General features: G+C 45.0%; 2 protein-coding genes across 3 annotated transcripts in view; both read left to right on the top strand.

Moving 5' to 3' along the window:
• Positions 1 to 21,211, top strand: part of LOC125625224 (C4b-binding protein alpha chain) — a 106,599-nt gene that overhangs the window by 28,286 nt on the left and 57,102 nt on the right. The window lies entirely within an intron of this gene.
• On the top strand, positions 1,653 to 11,600 carry LOC125625232 (complement decay-accelerating factor-like). The gene is made up of 6 exons (XM_048827071.2): positions 1,653 to 1,823; positions 3,039 to 3,230; positions 4,109 to 4,205; positions 6,132 to 6,217; positions 9,756 to 9,955; positions 10,595 to 11,600. Exons 1-6 carry the CDS (start codon positions 1,733 to 1,735, stop codon positions 10,745 to 10,747), a joined length of 819 nt encoding a protein of 272 aa, XP_048683028.2. The 5' UTR covers positions 1,653 to 1,732; the 3' UTR covers positions 10,748 to 11,600.

The raw sequence follows: 21,211 nt of genomic DNA, 5'->3' as shown, positions 1-21,211 counted from the left end.
GTAAATATTTTCAGCTGTGGTCACCCTCACAGAAGGCCTGGAGGGGTTAATATGGCTAATTGGGCCAGTTAACTGCCCAGTCTGCACCTGGAGGAGACTGGGATTTAAGTAGATCAAGCTCAACTGTGTAGGAACAGCCTGGGTCCATATAAACCAGGAAGCTAGCAACAGAAGGGGTTGGAAGGAGGGTGTCTTGAGGAACTAGATGCTAATAGGTTATGGTTATTCTGGGGGAGAAGGATGTGTGGCTTGGTGAGCCCAGAGAAGGGGGGGGAGACAAGTAAGGTCCAGCGGAAAACCAACAAGGTATGGAGTAGGTCAAACATTGGCCGCTGATGAGCGGGCCCCTGAGCCAGGCCCTGGAGTGGAGGGTGGGCCTAGGCCCCCCTACTAGCTCCTGAGGAAGTGGTACCAGCCGGGCAGTGAGTGGTCAGACTGCCTGAGACCATCTCTCATGAGGGAGTTTGCCAGCTCAGAAGGGGGGGGAACACATGGTGACTTGGTCAGAAAGCTCAGTCATGAAGAGGAGGTTGGGGTGCCTGGAGTGGAAAGGTCCCCGGAGTGAGAGGATGAGGAAAAAGCTCCCGCTATAGGAGGGTGCAATACCTGGCCACAGCTAATACCGGCGACGGCTTGAAAGAGGCCTCACTAGTGGTGATATGCTGTCATAGTCCCTCCTGGCACCCTTTTGCAGTCCCCTGAGTAACCCCAACAGTCTGATGATATTCCAACTAAATTATTAGGTTGCCATTGGTGGTGGCCAACAGGTTTAGCCACTGCAAGAGTTTCCCTGTGGGTGCCAACAGTTTGCAGTGATGCAGAAGCAGCTTCTTCAAAACAAGATATGATGGACTGGGCGAAGGATTGGTAACACTACTTTCACCCCAGAAAAGTTGATGCCATTCTGGGGGGAACACATCAGGGCTCAGATGGTTTGCTAGAGCCAAGTCAGACCCCCCTCTCCTCTCCCCTGAGCTCAGGCCTGCATAACCTGCAGGTTGAATTCCCCAGAACCCAAGAGCGAGGGGGAGGGGGGTGTTTTTTACATCCCTAGGTAACCACTTCCTTCCACTGAACTGATCCGAGAATGTTTGTCTAGCGCTGGATCCCGCAAGTGACTACAGGAAAGACCCGGATCCCACTCGGTTGTGCTGCTCCCTGCTGGAACGCAACCCGCCCCACCCCAAGCGGCTTTATTCCTACTCCCCTTAGGACGCTCCCTTGGCTCGAACACGGGTCGCGGGCAGCGGCACTGGGTCGGGGTGGAGAGAGGCTGGAACCAGCCCCGACAGAGGTTTGTCTTTGCAGGGCGAGGCCCCGCGTGGGGGCGGCAGGGAGACCCCCCGGCTGCGGAGACTGGGGGGCTGCTGCGCTCCGCGGGGGGGCACGGAGGGGCGGGAAACCCGCGGCCGGCTGGGCACCTCACTGACACTCCCCGCGATGCGCACACGCCCCGCAGCTGCTCCGAGCCCGGGGGTGGCGGGGATTGTGCGAGCTCCCACGCCGCAGGCAGGGCGAGGACCCCGGGGGCGAACCCGTGACCCCGGCCAAGCGCAGGCCGACCCCCGCACCTGCTGCCCGGACAGCACGTGGGTGCCCAGCAGTGACACCAGCCCCGCCCCGCCCGGCGGAAGCTCCGCCCCTTTCCCGCATGGCTCCGCCCCCTTAGCCCGGGGCCGGGGCTGCTGCAGACGCTCTGCAGCCCTCGCCCCGCGAGTGCCCCGAAGCTGCCATGGTCTCGGCTCCGCGCTGCCGGCCCGGCGCCCGGGGGCTCCTGGCGCTGCTGATGCTCCTGCTGCCGCTGCCCCTGGCCGGGGCTCGCAGTGAGTCGCGGCGGGGCTCGCCTCCCCCAGTGCTCGCTGGTTTCCGAGCCTTGCCTGTCCCGCGCCAGGCTGGTCCCGCCCCCCGAAACCGTGACTTGGGGCGGGAGGAGAACCGGCTGGTGGCGGGCGGTGATCGTTCGAGCGGGATGGACCGTAACGGGCCAGGGGTCGTAACGACCGGGCCGTACACCCTCTGCCCGGGGGCTTGCACTGCGGTGCACGCTCCTGCCGGGGGTGTAAAAGTGACCAACCTCTCCAGCAAACCAGCGTCAAAGCGGTGATGGGAACAGTGCGTCCACCTTGCCCACAAGGAAATAGATTACAGGGATTGCCGAATTCCTAGAAGTCTGTTAAACAGTCTCTATCTTTTCATAGAAGATTAGGGTTGGAAGAGTCCTGGGGAGGTCATCTAGTCCAACAAGGGTTAGGGTGTTACATTCCTAGTTTGTTGTGCTGACAGCCATCCCAGAGTCCGCTTGCAGATTTTCAGTTTATTTGATGCCAGTTTCCTCTTCAGGTGGAAAATAGGTATCTATATTTCTATTCTTCCATTCCTGTTTCTTCCTCCTCTCCACTTTTGCTCTTTTTTTTTTAATTTACAGGGTCCAATGGATATTTGATTAAGCTAACTGGAGCTCTGAGATAATTTCAAAGTGCCCTTGTCAAATTGTCTAGATGGTTACACAGCAGTTCTGCTCGAGTCTGGGGGGAGGGATAGCTCAGTGGTTTGAGCATTGGCCTGCTAAACCCAGGGTTGTGAGTTCAATCCTTGAGGGGACTATTTAGGGATCTGGGCCAAAAATTGGGGATAGGTCCTGCTTTGAGCAGGGGTTTGGACTAGAATGACCTGCTGAGGTCCCTTCCAACCCTGATATTCTATGATCTTACCACTGCTTAACTAGTCACGCTTGTTCTGTGGATTTAGGATTTTCTTTTAAAATAAGTATCTAAACACACAGTATTTTATGTTTTTCTTACCTTGTGCCTCACAGATTGGTAGTGCAAGCTGCTCTTTGTACTCCTTGTTTTAAGATCTCAAGCTGGGATTTCAAAAGGGCCTAAGGAAGTTTTATGCCCAAAACCCATTGAAACTTTCCTAGGTTCTTTTGAAAATCCCAGCCTTTGTGTCAATTAAGGCTTAGTTACAAACAAATATAAACTAAAGCGTTTAGGGGGTTTTCCCCAAAGTTAAAATGTTTCTTTTTTTTCCCATAGGTAGTTGTGGTGCCCCACCAACGCTAAGCTTTGCTGAGCTGCTGGATGAGTTTAAGACATGGACATACTTTCCATCTGAGAGCACAGTGAGCTATAACTGCCACCCAGGTTACCAAAAAGTCTATAAAGCACAGTCCACTCTTCTTTGCAAAAGACAATTGGTGTGGTCAGAACCCGAAGAGTTTTGTCGAAGTAAGGTTTTTCTCCTCTCTTCCCTCTGCAACCCTTCCACACACTCTAGAGTTCAGAAAACACTAACAGGTTAAAGGCTCTTCTGGACTGGAATGAGGATTTTGTAACATTTGATTTGGAGCTTGAAAGGGACACTGTTTTTCAGACAGAATTGTTTGGATTTTTTAGGTGGAGCATAAAGCTCTCATAAAGATTCAAATGTAAAACTCTAACACAGAAGATGAAATTCTGGCCTACTTGAAGTCAGTGGCAACACTTCCTTTCAATAGGGCCAGGACTGCACATGGAGACGAGACTAATGCAGACATTGCATGTCGTTATTGACAAAAGCGTGCCAAGCCCATGACTTAGTGATACTGATTTGCATTGCTGTGACGGTGATATCACTTAAATTGTTTTTCTTTCTCTGTGGGCTGGGAGTGCTGTGTGGAGGGTTATGCTTTCCTTGAGAAAGGAAACGTTGGGTATAATTCTTCAGCTCTCACATCCTTCTGGAAAGTAAAAGTGCATCTTGCAGGATAGGGCTCTTCAAGTCGGCCACAATTTTTGGCATCTTGTTGTATTATCTTCTGTATAATTCACTTGATTTGGGTTCCTAGTAATTTGTAGCTTGGCAATGTGATAGCTTATAACCAATAGGGATATGTCACTAGAAGGGCACGGGTCCTATCCATTCCACTCATAACGCAACAATATGTAAATTCATCACATTTGAGGGCCTTTGTCTTGTCTTAGGCCTTTTAAATTAATGTAACACTTAGCTTTACATTAGTCATATGCCAAAATGTGGGTTACTTATTATTTCCCTTTAGTTATCTTTTTTTTCTAACAGAACATACCAAAAAAAAAATCTAATTCCCGTTATATCCTCTCTTTAGGAAAATCATGTGGACATCCAGGAGACCTAGCTAATGGCAAGATTCATATCACAGATCTCCTGTTTGGTTCAAACATTACATTTTCTTGTGACAAAGGGTAAGGATGTCAAAGTGAGATTTTTTTTTTTTAAACTTTTCTCCTTCCTCTGTTGTAGACCCTTTGTACTGACGAGATAGCAAATTATGACAAACCTTCAGCGGGGCATTCTGGAGTACGAAGTTCCTGAAATAGCTGTAACTTTTTAGCTGTTCTGCATGTTCAATGCAAAGAAGGTTGGGTCAGAGTTTCCACTGTGTGAACCTACCCTTTTTAGTACCTTGGATTCAAATATGAAAAGATTTGCTTTCAAATCTTGGAATGGCTTTTTTTAAATAGGTCCCCCCAAAAAGCTGTTTGCATTTATAAACATTTCTCAAAGATTATTTTTGGTGTTTATATTTTGTTACACATCTATAATTGTAAAAAGAAAAGGAGGACTTGTGGCACCTTAGAGACTAACCAATTTATTTGAGCATAAGCTTTCGTGAGCTACAGCTCACTTCATCGGATGCATGCAGTGGAAAATATAGTGAGGAGACTTTATATACACAGAGAACATGAAACAATGGGTGTTGGCATACAGACTGTAAGGAGAGTGATCAGGTAAGGTGAGCTATTATCCGCAGGAGAGCGGTGGGGGCGGGCGGGGAAGGAACCTTTTGTAGTGATCAAAGTGGGCCATTTCCAGCAGTTGACAAGAACAGTAGGAGGGGAAACGAACAAGGGGAAATCGTTTTACTTTGTGTAATGACCCATCTGCTTCCAGTCTTCATTCAAGCCTAAGTTAATTGTATCCAGTTTGCAAATTAATTCCAATTCAGCAGTCTCTCCTTGGAGTCTGTTTTTGAAGTTTTTTTGTTGAATTGCCACTTTTAGGTCTGTAATCGAGTGACCAGAGATTGAAGTGTTCTCCGACTGGTATTTGAATGTTATAATTCTTGACGTCTGATTTGTGTCCATTTGTTCTTTTACATAGAGACTGTCCAGTCTGGCCAATGTACATGGCAGAGGGGCATTGCTGGCACAAACAAACTTCAAAAACTGACTCTAACAAGAGACTGCTGAATTGGAATTAATTTGCAAACTAGATACAATTAACTTATGCTTGAATAAAGACTGGGAGTGGATGGGTCATTACACAAAGTAAAACCATTTCCCCTTGTTTGTTTCCCCTCCTACTGTTCTTGTAAACTGCTGGAAATGGCCCACCTTGATTATCAGTACTAAAGGTTCTCTTCTCTCTTCTCCTCCCCCAACTCTCCTGCTCACCTTTCCTAATCACTCTTGTTACAGTCTGTATGGTAACACCCATTGTTTCGTGTTCTCTATGTATATAAATCTCCGCACTGTATTTTCCACTGTATGCATCTGATGAAATGAGCTGTAGCTCATGAAAGCTCATGCTCAAATAAATGTGTTAGTCTCTAAGGTGCCACAAGTACTCCTTTCTTTTTACAGATACAGACGAACATGGCTGCTACTCTGAAATTTATAATGGTATAATTAAATACATAGGGCAGAATTTTGTTATTTGTATTAATAACTTCATCTGCCTCTTTCTAGATGTTTGGGATATAGGGTCAAGCATCAAACAAAGAAAAACAGAATGCACTGAGCTCTTACACTGAGTGTTAGTTCTGAATTTGGTAGCCAATTATTTTCCTCTTCCTACAGTATCTTTGGCATTGCTTTGGTAATTTTCAGAGAATCAGTAGTGGTGAACTGGGTACCTCTAATATGTAAAACTCAGATGTCAATCCTTCTGTTAGCTGGATTCACTTTTCTCACTTCCTATTTTCTGGCTTTGATCAGAATACTTAGCAAAACAAGAACTCTTGTTTTATAATGAGAATGGAATCACCTGAAATTCAGTGTCACCACCTGCTGGCAGAACAGAAGTATACTGCAAATATCTGAGCTGATGGTTTAGAAGTTGAGTAATTTGTTAAGAAATTTTGCCTTTTAAAAAATGTTCTTGTTTAGGTTCAGATTAGTTGGACATGATACTAGTCAGTGTGTGATTGATGGAACAAGGGTCACATGGAATCATAAACTTCCATTTTGTGAAGGTAAGTGGATTTTATACATTTATGATTCTGTTCTGGTATTGCCAGTTCATGTGAGTAGTTTAGGCAAATTGTGCTGTAAAATGAATTCACTAGTACAGAAAATAAGTATTGTTAAAATGTTCAGTCTTGTGTTTGTTTCACCATTTTAAAAGCTAATGGAGGTACCAGTCTGAGGAAGACTGTTGAAAATCCCCAAAGCTTACTGGTAGCTAGCTCATATGGGTCAAATTCACTTATTGAAAATCAGGAATAAACTTTACCTGTTTATAACTATTAACACAACTGTCACCTTGTGATTAATAGTCAACATGGAATTTATGGCAGTGTCAAATTCTTTCTGTCTAAATTATATTGAAGAAAATGGTTTTAAAACTGATTTGAGTTTGACTGATTTTAGGTGACCAGGATAGGTTTTCATGTATAATCCTGTTACTTCCTTTGTATCACAGTAGGCTTTTTTCCATGACTTATTTGTAGAAAATTTTATGAATTCAACTTGTTTTGCTGTGTTCGGGTTCAGATTTATTGTTTGTATGTGAGAGCTAAACGATGCTTGCTTTTTTCAGACTCTTAGGACATTTTATTCATCCAGTGCCATAAATGTACAAGGCATTTAATGGAAAATATCTTTGCTGCTATTATGGAAATTGTTCTCAGATAAATTTTTAATGGAAGGCTAGTCAGATTATTTCATTCTAGACAATAAGCTTTAGATTTCTGCATACATCGGGGGCTTGTTCTTTTAATTATTTTTGAGTAATTATAAGGAAAAGGATTCCAATGTAACTTCACCATATACCAGGATTAATTAAGCATAGAGGCTAACTGCATTTCTAGCAAAAGTTGTGTTCTGCTAACGTTTCCTTTAATGTCCATAACATTTACATTTTTACTTCTAGTTTCCTATGTAATAAAGTTTTATCAAAATAAACTCAGGTTTTCCAATTGAATATGAATGATAACATCTTACTGATAACTTTTCCTTCAGAAGGCACTAAGAAAACAAGTCCCTGATTTCCAGTGCAAATGCATTGACCTTTTTTTTTTTCAGGTTTTTCAGAGCTTTTTTCCTGTTCATCTACTACCTTAGCATTTCCTTTCCCCATTATGCTGCTAACATAACTGTACATATTTACAGCTCCTCCATTTTCTCCTTTTCTGATGGTTTTTGGTGGTGGTTTTGCACTTGTTTTAACCACAAACCCCCATTATCAAATGCTGCTTGTTGCTATGGCAGTTTTTCTCCCTTCCGTTAAATGCTTTTTTCTTAACTTGTAATATATTCTAGAAATTCCATGTCGTCCGCCTCCAGAAATCAAGAGTGGGAGGTTTTCAGGGATCCCTCCCCAATCTGAACTCGGGGTACAGATGTGGGGACCAGTATGAAAGACCCCTCCCCAAGCTTATATTCCACCAGCTTAGGTTAAAAACTTCCCCAAGGCACAAATTCCTTTCCTTGTCCTTGGACAGTATTGCTGCCACCACCAAGTGATTTAAACAAACATTCAGGGAGGGGCAACTTGGAGATCTATCCCCCCCCCCCAAGCTCCTTCACCCCCTTTCCTGGGGAGGCTTGAGAATAATATACTAAGCAATTGGTTACCATGTGAGCACAGACCAAACTCCTAGTTTTTAGGACACTGAATCAATCTGGTTTTTAAAAAGAATTTTATTTAAAAAATAAAATAAAAATCACACCTGCAAAATCAGGATGGAAGATAACTTTACAGGGTAGATAAAAAGATATAAAACACAGAGGATTGCCCTCTGACTCTGCTTTCCTGTTACAAAACATAATGAAATTACCTCTTAGCATATGGAAAATTCACAAGCTAAAACAAAAGATAATCTCACGCATTTCCATGCCTTGCTTACAATTTTTGTAATTTTAGATGCTCACTTCAAGTATGTTTCTAGGAGATGTTTTTTCCTGCTCGGACCCTCTCTGCCGGAGAGGGGAACAGATAAAGAGCACAAACAAAACCTCCCCCCAGATTTGAAAGTATCATCTTTTCCCATTGGTCCTTCTGGTCAGGTGCCAACTCGGTTAATTGAACTGATTAACCCCTTACAGGTACGGGGATTCTGTACCTCTGGCCAGGAGGGATTTTGTTACTGCATACATAAGGGTTATTAGCCTTCCCTTTATATTTATGACCGAGGTATTCCAGTGACCGTAATAATCATTACACCTATGGATCAACAGTAATTTACAGCTGTAATACTGTACCAAGAGGCACAGACTTTCTCACATATTGGAGAGGCATCTAGTCGTCGTCATATCTGACACAGAGCAAAATGGAATTTGGAGTGGAGAGCCCCCTTGGTGTAAATGTCACTATTTTTTGTAGCTTCTGTAAAACCATACCAAAAGGATATTCAGCTTTAAGAAAAAAGCTCATCTGGATAAAATAGGGCACCCCAGATGCTGTTTTGTCCTTAACTTTGAATTCCTTTGCTTCTGTTGTATTTTGTGGATCCCAAAGGTATTAACCCTAATTCAATAAGATTAAAGTTCATAAAATTAAGTAAATCTTAATTCCATATGGTTTGTTCAGGATATTGTCAGTCCCAAAGTCATTGCAAATCTAGTGCAGGAAGAAACTCTTGGCTGCAGCTGCCCCTGGAGACTAAAGCTTAACCTCTGCCTAGAATTTTTTTTTAAAGGAAATGATCTGTTTCTATGTGGCATGGTTTTCAGTGAATTGCCTGGAAATAGGTCAGCTGCCATAAGTGCACTAGTTTTGGTTGTTCCTTGTCTCAGACTTAACATGAACCTCTGTCTGCTTGGAGACTGTGCCCTGCCCTAGAAGAGGCTGCATTTCAGTGGGGAAGGGGTTCCTTTTATGTACAAATCCATGTAGTATCTAGAAAAGTCCTATGGGATCCTTCAAGGTGAAAGTCCCTATAAGAGTGTAAGACACTGTTAAGGAGCACGTTCTGCTCTTCATTCCACCAGTGAAAATCCCAGGTGACTCCATTGACTTCCGAGCACTTGTCCCTTGCTGCAGAGGAGTCTGAGTGCAATAAAGTGAAGAGGTTTTTACCACAAGTGTGCACAGGAACAAACTGCATGTTAACTATCCCCAAAAAGCACCTGTGCTCTGCTGCCCCAGCTTGACACCTCCATGAAATGCCAGTCGTATGAAATACTGGATGGGATTTCTGTGTTTAACTCATGCTTTTCTTTAGGTCTTGGTTTGGTAGAATGGTGGGACTGGAATCGAAAGCCTCATTGTAGGTGTTGATTGGATGGCTTGATAGTCACTGAGCTCAATCCTGAAAGGTGCTGAACACCTGTTCCAATTCACTTCATGGTTGGCTCCATGCTCAATCATGGACCCTCTTTCTCTCTATAGAGTGAGTGTCAACGGGGTAGCTGGTTTCATGGGTTGTTTATAAACCAGAACTCCAGTGAAATACACTCAAGACCCTTTACCCACAGTTTATTTTCTCTTCCATTTCGAGCAACAACCAGCATTCACAGTGCATCTGCTCCTCTCAATGAACTACCTTCTCTTCTGCGTTTTCTTTGCAGCTGGGTGTCAGAAGCCAGAGGTGCAAACTGGAAGCATGGTCAATGCACTGGATGAAAAAATGTGGTACCATGTGAATGAAACCCTTCCTTTCAAATGTTCTCCTGGGTACCAGTTTTCAAGCCATTCCCAGCTGCCTGCAACAGACAGATGTAGTATTACTTGTTTAGCAGACGGTAACTGGACGGCATTACCGGTGTGTGTAAGTATCACTGCCCAGTTGGGTTTCTTGATGCACCCTGCCCAATTTCTAATCTAAAGAATAGTAGTAACCATGCATTGATTTAATGAAGCAAAGACTTAACTTCATGAGGTCTTTGCAATCGGGTGGGGACATGTGCCATTGATACACCATATGGCAAAAAAAAAAATTATCTGAAAACAAAACACATCATCCCTCGCTACACCCATCTCCTATTTTTAGAGAAGCTTTCTTCCTTTTATAGCAGCTGCTCCATGCAAAATAAAATTTGGTGGGTAAAAATCACAACAGGAGGAAAACTTCCCTATTACAAAAGTCAGGTTTTCTAGGCAATTCAAGTGTTACTAATTAGTGAGAGATTAGTGTGCTCAGCTCTTTGTAAAAGGAGGGCTGGTTCCTGCCCAATGGGTTTATAATCTGTGCCAAACCTTAGGTTGCTCGAAACCTCATCACTGTTGCTTAGCACAGTCAGTTTCTGTAGAACTGACTAGATGTGAGGGTGCACAGCAGCATGCTCAGGCCCTGAGGCAGATGCATGTAACACACTGGATGATGGTTCAGACTCAAAAAGGAGCAAGCATACTTGAGAGGGTGAGTCCTTCTCTGCTGTAGCATAAGCATGTTCCCTCTGTTTTACAGAAAAAGCAAAGCACTTCTGATGTGTGTGAGATGGCTTCTGTAAAAGAGGTCAATGAGTGTGGGGTGTCTCTGGAGAGACTGAGAACTCAGCTGGAAGTGCAGAAGCTGTATCTGGAGATTAAGAAGCTGGAGCTGGAGCTAAAGTCACAATGAATAGCTGAGACCTGTGATCCATATTGTGATACTCTCTCTCCCCTTTGGATGCAGTTTATATAATTACACTACATCCAGGATGACTTACTGATTTCATAGAACTTGCTAATAGAGCTAATAACTCAGAATAGGCGGTAAACAGGGGATCCGATTTCCTTCCTGGGTGCAGTTCTTAGGATTTTTTTGTTTTCCCCTTGAATTTCACAAATTTGAGTTTCCACTTGATAAACGAGGGATTTCAGGCCCTCATATAGGTTTTAGGGGTTATAGTGAAGGAAAGAGTGAGATTTGGTTTTCCTTAGGTAAGTTGACCAAGTAGCATGGAAGCAAATTACCAGTTGATAACAAGCTTTACATATCATGCAAAAGGAAACTCAAGTCTAACCTCGGCTTTGTAGACATCCCATAATTGCTGCTTACATTTAACTTTAATGCACCAAAACACCCACTCGAAGCGTTGAATCGGTATTTAACTGCCCAATTTCCCCACACATTCAGAGCAGTGGTGACGATGATAAATTCCTGCACCACTCTAAAATGTGTAGCGGCTGAAAAAACCCTCTAGGCCGCCTTGTCTGCTCAATTATGAAGTCAGCAGGATGCTTCCTTTTAAGGACACTCAGCCTTGTCAAACTGAAGAAAGCCGTTTTTGAAATCTGCTATCCCCCAAGGCACTTAATAGCTGTCCTCAGCTGCACACGCATCAGGAGTAGATAGCAATCTAAATTGTAGAGAAGCAACCAACTGAGCCATTTCCCTCAGTAAATGATAGGGGTGTTCTCTGACCTATGCCTTTGTGATCAAGTAGTAATTTCTGCCCTGCAGGGCTATAATAAAATGGAATTGTAACAACTGCCAGTTGTCTGTTTTTATAACTTTGTCCCTTTGGCTGTAAGGCAGGCAGATGCCCAGGGTGTTTAAAGGATCATTTCACTGAACTAATTCCTGCTCCTCCTCCAGCCCAGTGAGCCGTCTGACCTTTCCCCTCGCACCTAGAGTGGTCAGGGTTGAATCAAACTAGCAAAGTAGTGGAAGGGAAGCTTGTCCTGTGGAATAAGGGGGACACGCCAGTTTCTAGCTCTTTAACCACTGTTGATGGACCCCAAGAAATCACTGATTCAGCTACATTCCTGGGGTAACAGCAGGGATTAATTTGGGCAATAGGGTAAGTAGGAAAGATGGCTGGTAAATGCCTCTGTCTCAGAAATCATTACTGCAGAGGAGGCTTTGCTCGGGAAGGGTTAGCATAGGGCTGCTCTGAGAATAACGTCACTTGTGATTGTCCCTATGCCAAATGTACCAGTGCTGCTGTCTCCTCCAGTGAGAAACCTTAGCTGTGTAAAGCCAGGAGCAGCTATGGGAAAAGAATGGCAGCAGAGACATACCATGCAGACTCAGCCTTTGCAGATGGGGAAAGCTTGTCTCCTCAGACCTGTGAGGACTACTGGGTGCAGAGTGGGCCAGGGGGTGACTTGCTGTGGGGAGAGCTCGTGGCGTCAGGGAGCAATTTCAATCCGGCTTGAGGATCCTTAGGTGCTCAGCCCAGAAGTTACGCTGACTCAGCGCATCCAAGCTGCGTCTCTGGCTGCTTTGGGCGGTTCGGGCTGCTTGTCTCCCCTGTACTCTGCAGCATCACACTGCAACACACATGCCAAGGCAGTCTCTCTACTTGCAGAGAGTCTGAGTTGAATTTGACCCACAGCCTCTTACTTCTCATCACGACTGCTTTCCCGTGCTATCCTGGATGGAGGTAGGCAATGTGATCTTTACTGTGTGCCCATCTACCACTAGAGGCCACTCTTCAACAATCATTTTGTGCAGTACCTACCCCACTATCCTGTCACCCTTACTCATATTGAGTAATAAATACTTCACTCCACTCTGGTCAGAGGAACAAAACCGAGCCCTTCCTGGGAAGGGGGAGACTAAAGGCAGCTATCAAAACTGTGGAAGTGGTTCAGGGCCAGTGATCATTCTCACCAACTACATATTCTGGTAGGTGGTTGGTAATTGTCAGTCTGTGCCTACTTTAGAGGCCTCTGGGTTTTCCTTTTCACTGGGAGAGTAATGATATGGACGCTTACTTCTGAAAAAAAAATCAGAACAAATTCACATGCCATTGGTGAGCCTTTGAATTCTAGCAGCATATGCTGGTACATGCAAATTTTTTGGGGGGGGCTCCCTATCCCCACCACCACCTTAAAAATCTGAGTACCACAACTCCCATAGCTATCTATGGAAAATGCAGCTGCTGATCACCTCTCAGCATCTGCCCCTTCATGGGAATTTGTCATGATCTAATTAATGGCTCTACTATTCCTTAGATTTCTCTTCCAAAGGCCCAATCCTGCAGCCCTTCCTCACAAAAGCTGTCATTTATAGAAGTCCCTAGGATGATTCATGTGACTAAGGGCAGCAGGATTGGGTCCCAGTTCTTGGTTTTATGTCTAATTAGCATCTGAAATGAGTTTGGAAGTATACTGTGTGTGCTATGGAAGTGCATTCATAATCTTACAAACTTGCCCTCGAAGCCTGTATAATCACAGTCTGGTGGAGATAAGACTGTTGTCCTGATCTGTTGGGCTAACAGAAGTTTTGGTTATTGGTGCACTTACATACGTAGAGCTCTGTGTGAGTATGTGTCAGGCTGGTAGCAGAGGGCCTGTTTCTGCAGTCTGGCCTTGTCCCTTTGTTACCTGTGAAATAGTTCCAGGGCCGGAGCATCTTCACCAGAAGTGGAGAAATCTAGAGGTGGTGGGAAGAACCACCCCACAAATTACTTTTTCAATTCAGGGACCCCTTGATTTTGACTTTTTACCGCAGCATAGAGTTCTGCTAATGTTTACATAACAAGTGCATGACCCAGCTTTGTATGTATAAGAGCAGGACACTTGAGGATTTGCTAAAACAAGCCTGTACTCACTGCAGGGGATGAATGGGATATGACGACTTACTCGGCCTGTTCCGTTGCTCATGGACCTGTTCCCTTGGGTCAAACGGGACTATGGCTCCTGGCTCCTGCGAGTGTAAGGTCCTTCCAGCGTGCTGTGGAGCTTTTCTAGAACTGCTCCCCCTATTCAAGAAGAACTCCTCGAAGGAGCAAAATGACTTGCTAAAAATCAGATTCCTGGGAAAAACAGAGCCCTTTTAGCATCTTGCTCACTACAGTATATTGTAGTGAATGAAGCTTAATTCTCCTTAAAGATTGACCAAGAGATTTAGCAGCATTTTCTATTATTCAATCAGTAGCACATTTCGTTGCGATTCCACCCTTTGTTGCACTTATCTTCCTCCTGTGTCATCACTGACTAATCAAAGAGCCTTTTATTGCCCTGATATAAAACTTTGAGGATGTTGGTGCTTGGTCGTCATATTCATGTCAGTTACTCATTCTTTGTTTCAATCTGCACTTATTGCCCAATCTCAGCTGTGAAACCTAAGGGCTCAGTTACTGCCCCCAGAGTAGGGAGACCAGACAGCAAATGTGAAAAATCAGGAGAGGGTTGGGGGTAATAGGAGCCTATATAAGAGAGCCTCCTCAATCAGGACTGTCCCTATAAAACCGGGACATCTAGTCAACCTACCCTAGAGCCAGAGCCACATAGTGATGTAGAGGCTGGAATTATGGGGCGGAGCCCTGTTCATCTCTCTGCTTCTCAGCCAGACAGTCCATGGATCTGATGGCTCTGATGCAGCCCTGCAGGGGTTTCCAGTAGTGTGTGTCCTGGGGGCATTTCCGGGGCATGGACATGTGGGTGGACCTGTGCTGCACTTTGCTTATTCCCAGCTTCTTGGTCACAAACACAGCCCTGCACAAGGTAGGGTAGCCAGAAGGCTGCTCTAACCTGCACTGAGGCTGAACAAGTTGCAGCTGGACCCAAAACACAAAAGCAGTATCTAGCATGGGGATGAATTAGCCCCCCTTGTCCTTGTCTTTACAAGGCCAGCCCCAGGCATGCTCCCTTCAGGGCAAGCACCAGTAGCCTCTGCTAAATCTATGCTTCCCTCACCTGGAATAGACTCCCTATGTGCTTCCCAACCTATTCCATTTAGTGATCACAACAGGTGAAATGTTCAAACTGAGTTGTGCTCACTTAGCCCACCTCCTTCCCATGCTGCAAATAGAGTATTGAACTGTAGTTTGTAGCCCATCCCTCTCCGGTGCTGACAATTGTGTCGGCAGATGCAGTCTGCAGTGACCACCTCAGCTTTTCTTCCAGTTCCTTTTTGCCAAAGGAAACACTGTGTAGGAGAGCAGATATTTGTCCATCACTGTCCCCTACTACATGAGATCATTCCATTTCTGAGCATACAGAAACATTATGTAAGGCTTTCATTGTCCATGGCTCAGCCAAAGATCTACATGTTGCAAAGCTAAAAGCTTTATCAAGAAGAGCTACTCTGAAAATTCATCACCCACCTGGGGCCAGCTAGACTTTAAAATCTCAACCCCTGCAATTGATTTTTCAAAAGAACTTGGCTCCTCTTTAGGCAGCAAAGTAAGGGTCAGGGACTCTTTCTGAGAGGAGCTACCATAAAGCACATGCTGTTGGTTGCTGTGATCAAAGTGGGCTTTACCCACTTATGGTAGGGTTGGCTGTGTGTGTTGTTTCAGTGTGCTGTCCCAGCTCTGTGCAGCTAGGAGACACAGCAGACTTCAATTGAATTGCCCAATACAAACCCCAGCCCCATTTCAGTAGCAAAGGCACCTAGCCAGGTTTATTGTTGACAGAGCATGGTCCTAGCTCCCCAGATCAATGTCTACGGTTACGCTAGCACATGTATGCCTGTAACAACGGACTGGCTCAGTGAATGGCAGGACTTTAATAGGCAGCAGATTTAAAACAAACAAAGGAAGCATTTTTTCACACAACGCACAGTCCACCTGTGGAACTCATTGCCAGAATATGTTGATTAAAAAAAAACTAGATAAGTTCATGGATTATAGGTCTATCAATGGCTACGAGCCAGGGATGGGCAGGGATGGTGCCCCTAGCCTCTGTTTGCCAGAAGCTGGGAATGGGTGACAGGGGATGGATCACTTGATGATTCCCTGTTCTGTTCATTCCCTCTGGGGCACCTGGCATTGGTCACTGTTGGAAGACAGGACAGTGGGCTAGATGGACCATTGGTCTGATCCCGTATGGCCGTTCTTATGACTTTCTGTTCCCTCCTGGGCCAGACAAAGACATGCCCTCTGAGACCCTTCTTTATACACCCACACAAACATGTTACGTATTGCCCCTCTGACCTGGTTAGTTACCACTGTCAGAGGAAAACACAGTTCTCACTCTCAGGTTGGGTGCAGCAGGTCAGATACACTTTACTGTCTCAAGCAATTGCACAGAGGGACAGAGTGCCCTAGGACACAGGGTTCCCCCCACCTCGGCAGGTCTCTCAAAGATAAACAATTGGAGCAAGTATTTATATCTTTATTACAGACAGTAATCAACAGCTGCATATTGTTTATACATATTCCTGCATGATATCTTATTTTTCTTACCATTTCTCTTATCATCTACATTCTATTCTTATCTAATACAAGGTCACAACAGCCTCTCTCACAATTCTTTTCCCACTCGCTTTGCACTATCTCTGCTTCTAAAAATCTCACGTTATTAAAGATAGAGTTAGCCCGACTCCTGCTCAATATAGAGGCCTGCATTCAAATTCTCTTGATCTACTTCCTCACCACCCTTTACCTTGTACGTGCTGGTTCAATCATACCTGCTGGTTTCCATCAGTGTCATCCTGACCTTATCTCTAGGAGGAGACAACATGTTCCTTTTACCTTTGGGGCATGCGTTTGTAACTTACTTGATATGGGGTGTTCTGGTACCACCCTTCTGGAATGTGTTTCTGTGAGTGTCCTGTGCCTAGCACTTCTTAGGAATGTGTGTGGTTTTGCAGTACCAGCCCTGTTCATTCAGGTTCTGTGAACTTGCAAGCAGGCATGTATTATAATAGGGCCAGATCACTTTTGCTAACTTTAACTTTTTTGCTTTATATCAGCAGGGCCTGACTACTACTTTAGTCCAGGGCTCTGATACCAGGCCTCATGTTTCAGGTTCTCCCTTTCTACTACACCTGTGATGGCCTGTCTTCCTATGCTGTGAATACAGGGCCAGATTCTCAGCTGCTGCAAATAGTCACAGCTCTAACTGCACTAGGGCAAGGCCAATTTATATCGGCCGTGAATTGAGGCAACACTCTCTGCACGGTAGTTTCTGTCTCCTCCCAAATTCAGACTTCAGCATCTCCACATTACGAAGGAACCTTCTTTGCTCTTCCCCTCCCATTTTTCATCTTGCGTAAAAATCACAATTCTTTTGGCACTTCTCTGGACAAGTCTCACCCATCCCCATCTAAATTAAGCCATTCCACTTCCCGCCTCAGTGCAGACACAAATGTTGTGTAACGTATGCATCTCTGCCATATATCTGCATGCTCCAAAGCTAAAACCTTTTATCAGGAAGCAGTCAGCAAAGGAGCAAAATCCAAAGCGAAGTAACTCAAGTCTTCACTATCTTTTTACCAAGAGTTTGAAAATGTGCTTCAACTGGTACAAAACATGGCAAAAGGCTGTTTCTGTACAGAGCAGGAGAGGCTTGATAGAATTTCACTCCTGCTGCTTAAGCAACAACTGGCTTTTACTTTTTGTTGGCTTGTCAATTTAGTGCTGGTTACAGGGAAGGAAGAATAGCACTGACCAGAGGCAAGTACAGGCAGGCACAGTGCAATCTTCCCCCACACAGCTTTGTCAGCACCATCAATCCACTGCTGTCCCCGGCAGTAGCTCCCATAGGGCTGTGCCAGTGGTCCTTAATTCTATCTACAACATGCCCTTCTATTTAACAGTTAATCCCTCCTTCCACTCCCTGTTTTAGGCAAAGAATGGGATTCTTACCAGCAGTACTCTCCCCTATTTAATTCAGGGCCTCTTCGCTGGAGAAACTACCAGCCATGCTGATTTTTGCAGTATTCTGGTGGATTGCATAAATGGGGACTGGAATGAAACACATGAGTTTTGGGGGGTAGGGGTAGGGGTGGGAGGGTTGGCTTTAGAACCCAGATTTCCACAAAAAGATGTAAGGAAAATGCTCCAGTCCCCTGCCCCTGAATTCCTTGAGTGCTTAACATAAGTATTAATTGTACAAGTGGGGTGGTTTGATCTGTAGTTTGTGGTTATAGCCAACAGACTGACATTCACAAGGGGTTGCTCCACCCTGCTCCAGTGTGACGAAGCGTGTTAAATGGATGTGGTGCTTGGTGTATCAGAGCATCGCCCTGAGGAAGGAAATCAGCAGGGCGTGTGAGAGCTATTTCCTCAGAAGCCTTTCCGGCTGGCTTCAAAGATTCCAAAAGGGCTCTACAGGGTCACTTGCAACTTCTCTGCGGAGTTTCCACTGCACCTCTGCCTGCTTGTTTTAGCAACACAGACCTGTTGCCGGAACTAGCCCAACTGTTATAATTGCTGTTCTTGACTTGGCTTATACCTCCCAGGACCAATTTAGAATTGGGAAATCAGGTGAAATGCATCGAATTTTAATGAAGAAAATGTCACTTGCATGTATAACAGATGTTCTCAGCTTGTTTGTCACTGTCGCTGGCTAACTTGCCAAGTCAGATGTGGCTCTCCTGCATTTGCATAAAAATACATTTTGCCCACAGATTCCTTAGCATCTAATGACAGGTTTCAGAGTAACAGCCGTGTTAGTCTGTATTCGCAAAAAGAAAAGGCTCTAAGGTGCCACAAGTACTCCTTTTCTCTTAGCATCTAATGTTACTTGTGTCCTCTGTGCACAACGCTCAAGACGAGCCGCTCTTACCTGCCGTAGTGGGCCATGGGTGAAGTGGTCGCTTGAGGAGGCCAGCTCCCCAGCCCACCTCCCCAGCCCACCTTTAGCCCCGCCCATACTCCCCCCTGCTCTGCCCCAGGCCCTGCCCCCACTCTGCCCAGGCCCCGCCCTCTCCCCACTGTCTCGCTACTCTCTTCGCTCCCCTTCCCTGATCACCCACTTCTAGCCAAATCCCTGAACCCAAATGAAGCAAATGACATTTGAAAAAACACTCTTCTTCAATTTCTTTTCCACTGCAGGCTAGAAGGTGAAGACTGGACATTCAGAAGGTATCTAATTAAAAGCACTAGATTCATTTAAAAACAATGTTTTTTTATATCTTTTGGAAAAAACAGCTCTTCAGATCCCTGCTTCCAAGCTTCCATCCTGGAGTGCATATTACTCTATAAACAGAAATTTGAAGATGCCAGACACTAGGTGGAATGTTGTAGATTCTTCATGAAAACATCCATCCTGGGTCAGACCAATGGTCCATGCAGCCAGGTGCTTCAAAGGGAATGAACAGAAGGGCAGTTATTGAGTGATCCATCATTCCCTGTCAGCCAGTCCCAGCTTCTGGCAATGGGAGAGTAGGGACTCTCAGAGCATGGGGTTATATCCCTGGCCATCTTAGCTATCACATTTGTTTCCTTGCAATCCACTAATACTTTCTTATAAGAAGTAAGTAGAAAGATCAAAAGTGTCCTCCTGAGAAGTTCTCCAGTGGTTTAGTGCCTATATTATTTTTATATGTTAGTTGTCAAAATCTGACTTTGTAGATCTTAAAATAAGCTTTTTTTATATTCAGAAAAGTATAATCAAACACTTCGGCATCTGTCTTACGAGATATAAAGATTTAAAATGTTACTTACACCTTTTTTGTGACCGCAAGCTGCACTTCAACTATAATTGAAGATATCTGTGTTATTTACAATGTGTTATTTGGAATAGGCCTTTTTCTTAAATTAAAGGGATACTGAATAAAGACTCTAGCATCCTGATATTTTTGCCATACCTGTTAATAGAAACTGTCTCATTAACTATTTAAAAGTGATGTTGAGATCTAGCCCTGTGCTCTCATCTAATCACTAGCTGCTTACAGAACAGAAAGAAGTTCTCTTCTTTCCTCTTGCAGATAAGTATCTTTACTTGTGTGGAGGGATTTTCAAAACGTGTGTCAGAAGTTGACTCAGTTCTGTTTAGCCAGAGTCCCGCGGGATCGCTGTCAGAGGAAGGAGATCGCCACTGTTCAGAGCTGAGATCAGCGCTAGAGCGTCAACTACAGCTGCAATCCTTCCCCCACCCTCACTTCCCGTTAGGGTGTGAACTGGCAAGGCAAGATGCCACAGAGCTACTTCTGCGGAAGAGCCTGGCATTCATAACACAGGCTTTGTCATACAGAGGCAGCTCTAGAGCAGGGGAGACAGCAATGAAGGAATATACATGCTCCCCACCCTGGTTCCCTCCGCACCCCCACCTATTCCCCAGTGGTTTGAGCTTTGGCCCTCTAAACACGGGGTTGTGAGTTCAATCCTTGAGGGGGCCATTTAGGGATATGGGGCAAAAATTGGGGATTGGTCCTGCTTTGAGCAGGGGGTTGGACTAATTGACCTCCTGAGGTCCCTTCCAACCCTGATATTCTATGATTCCCCTGGCCCTCACACAACATCCCTGTTCCCAGCAGGGCTCCCCACATAATGGGGAAGACCAGGGACCCATCCGTATATTTGTGGTAAACAACTAAATTTTAGTCCTATGCACTAGACTGCAGCTTGGAGGAGTTCAGTGAACTAAGATCAATTTCTCTCCTGCTTCCAGGTGTTTCTTTGCTATGCAGCAGCAAAAACAAATGTTAAGAAGGTTGGAACTCTCAAAACAGTCCCAAAACTTCTTCTAGATAGCAAAGAGCCTTGCAGTCTGCCCCAGTGGTCAATAAACTAAGGCCATTATGGTCCAAGTATCTCCCTCTTCTACGGTGGCTTTGGGAATATGTATTTTTATGTGAAAGGCCATAGATACAAATTTAAGGAGAGGGCTAGGCGGAGATTGTAAAAAAGGTTTTGAGTCATTTCCCTTGAGGTAAGGTGCTTAATTCTTTGGGGTATTGAAGTAATTACAAAATACCCCCACTTTCTGTCACAGATGAAACCTTCACGTGCAGGTTCCGCAGTCAAAGCTGGCAAAAGGAAGGGGATGAAGAAAGGTCGTGTGCTTAAAGCACAGGACTAAGAGTCAGCAGCTATGTGGGTTCTGTTTTCAGCTCTGTTTTTGTCTCTCCCACAGATTCTCTGTTCTGCCTCGGGTAAGTCACATAGGCCAGAATGCACAAAAGGAGTTAGGTGCCCAAGGCCCCATTGTACCTGCCTAAGTCCTGGTTTCAGCATCTCTGTGACGCCCAAAACGTTCTGCCTAACCCTCGGAAGGAGAAGCTGGCGGTGCCAGTGCCCCCCTTCTAACTTTCAGCTCCGTGGTCCACTCTGGTACGTACTCAAACAGTCACAGAGCCAGAGAGATGCTGCAGTTGGGTGGAGCAGTCAGCTGGGTGCTGGGAGACCCTGGCTCCAATCACTTTCCTTCTTTTTTCCCCACAGTGCAGCAGCTTCACTTGGATAGACCGAGGGAGCCC

The sequence above is a fragment of the Caretta caretta genome, chromosome 21 (assembly GCF_965140235.1).
Source record: "Caretta caretta isolate rCarCar2 chromosome 21, rCarCar1.hap1, whole genome shotgun sequence".
In the NCBI taxonomy this organism is placed as follows: Eukaryota; Metazoa; Chordata; order Testudines; family Cheloniidae; genus Caretta; species Caretta caretta.
The sequence above is the reverse complement of the archived record's forward strand: the minus strand, read 5'-3'. Positions and strand labels throughout refer to the sequence as shown.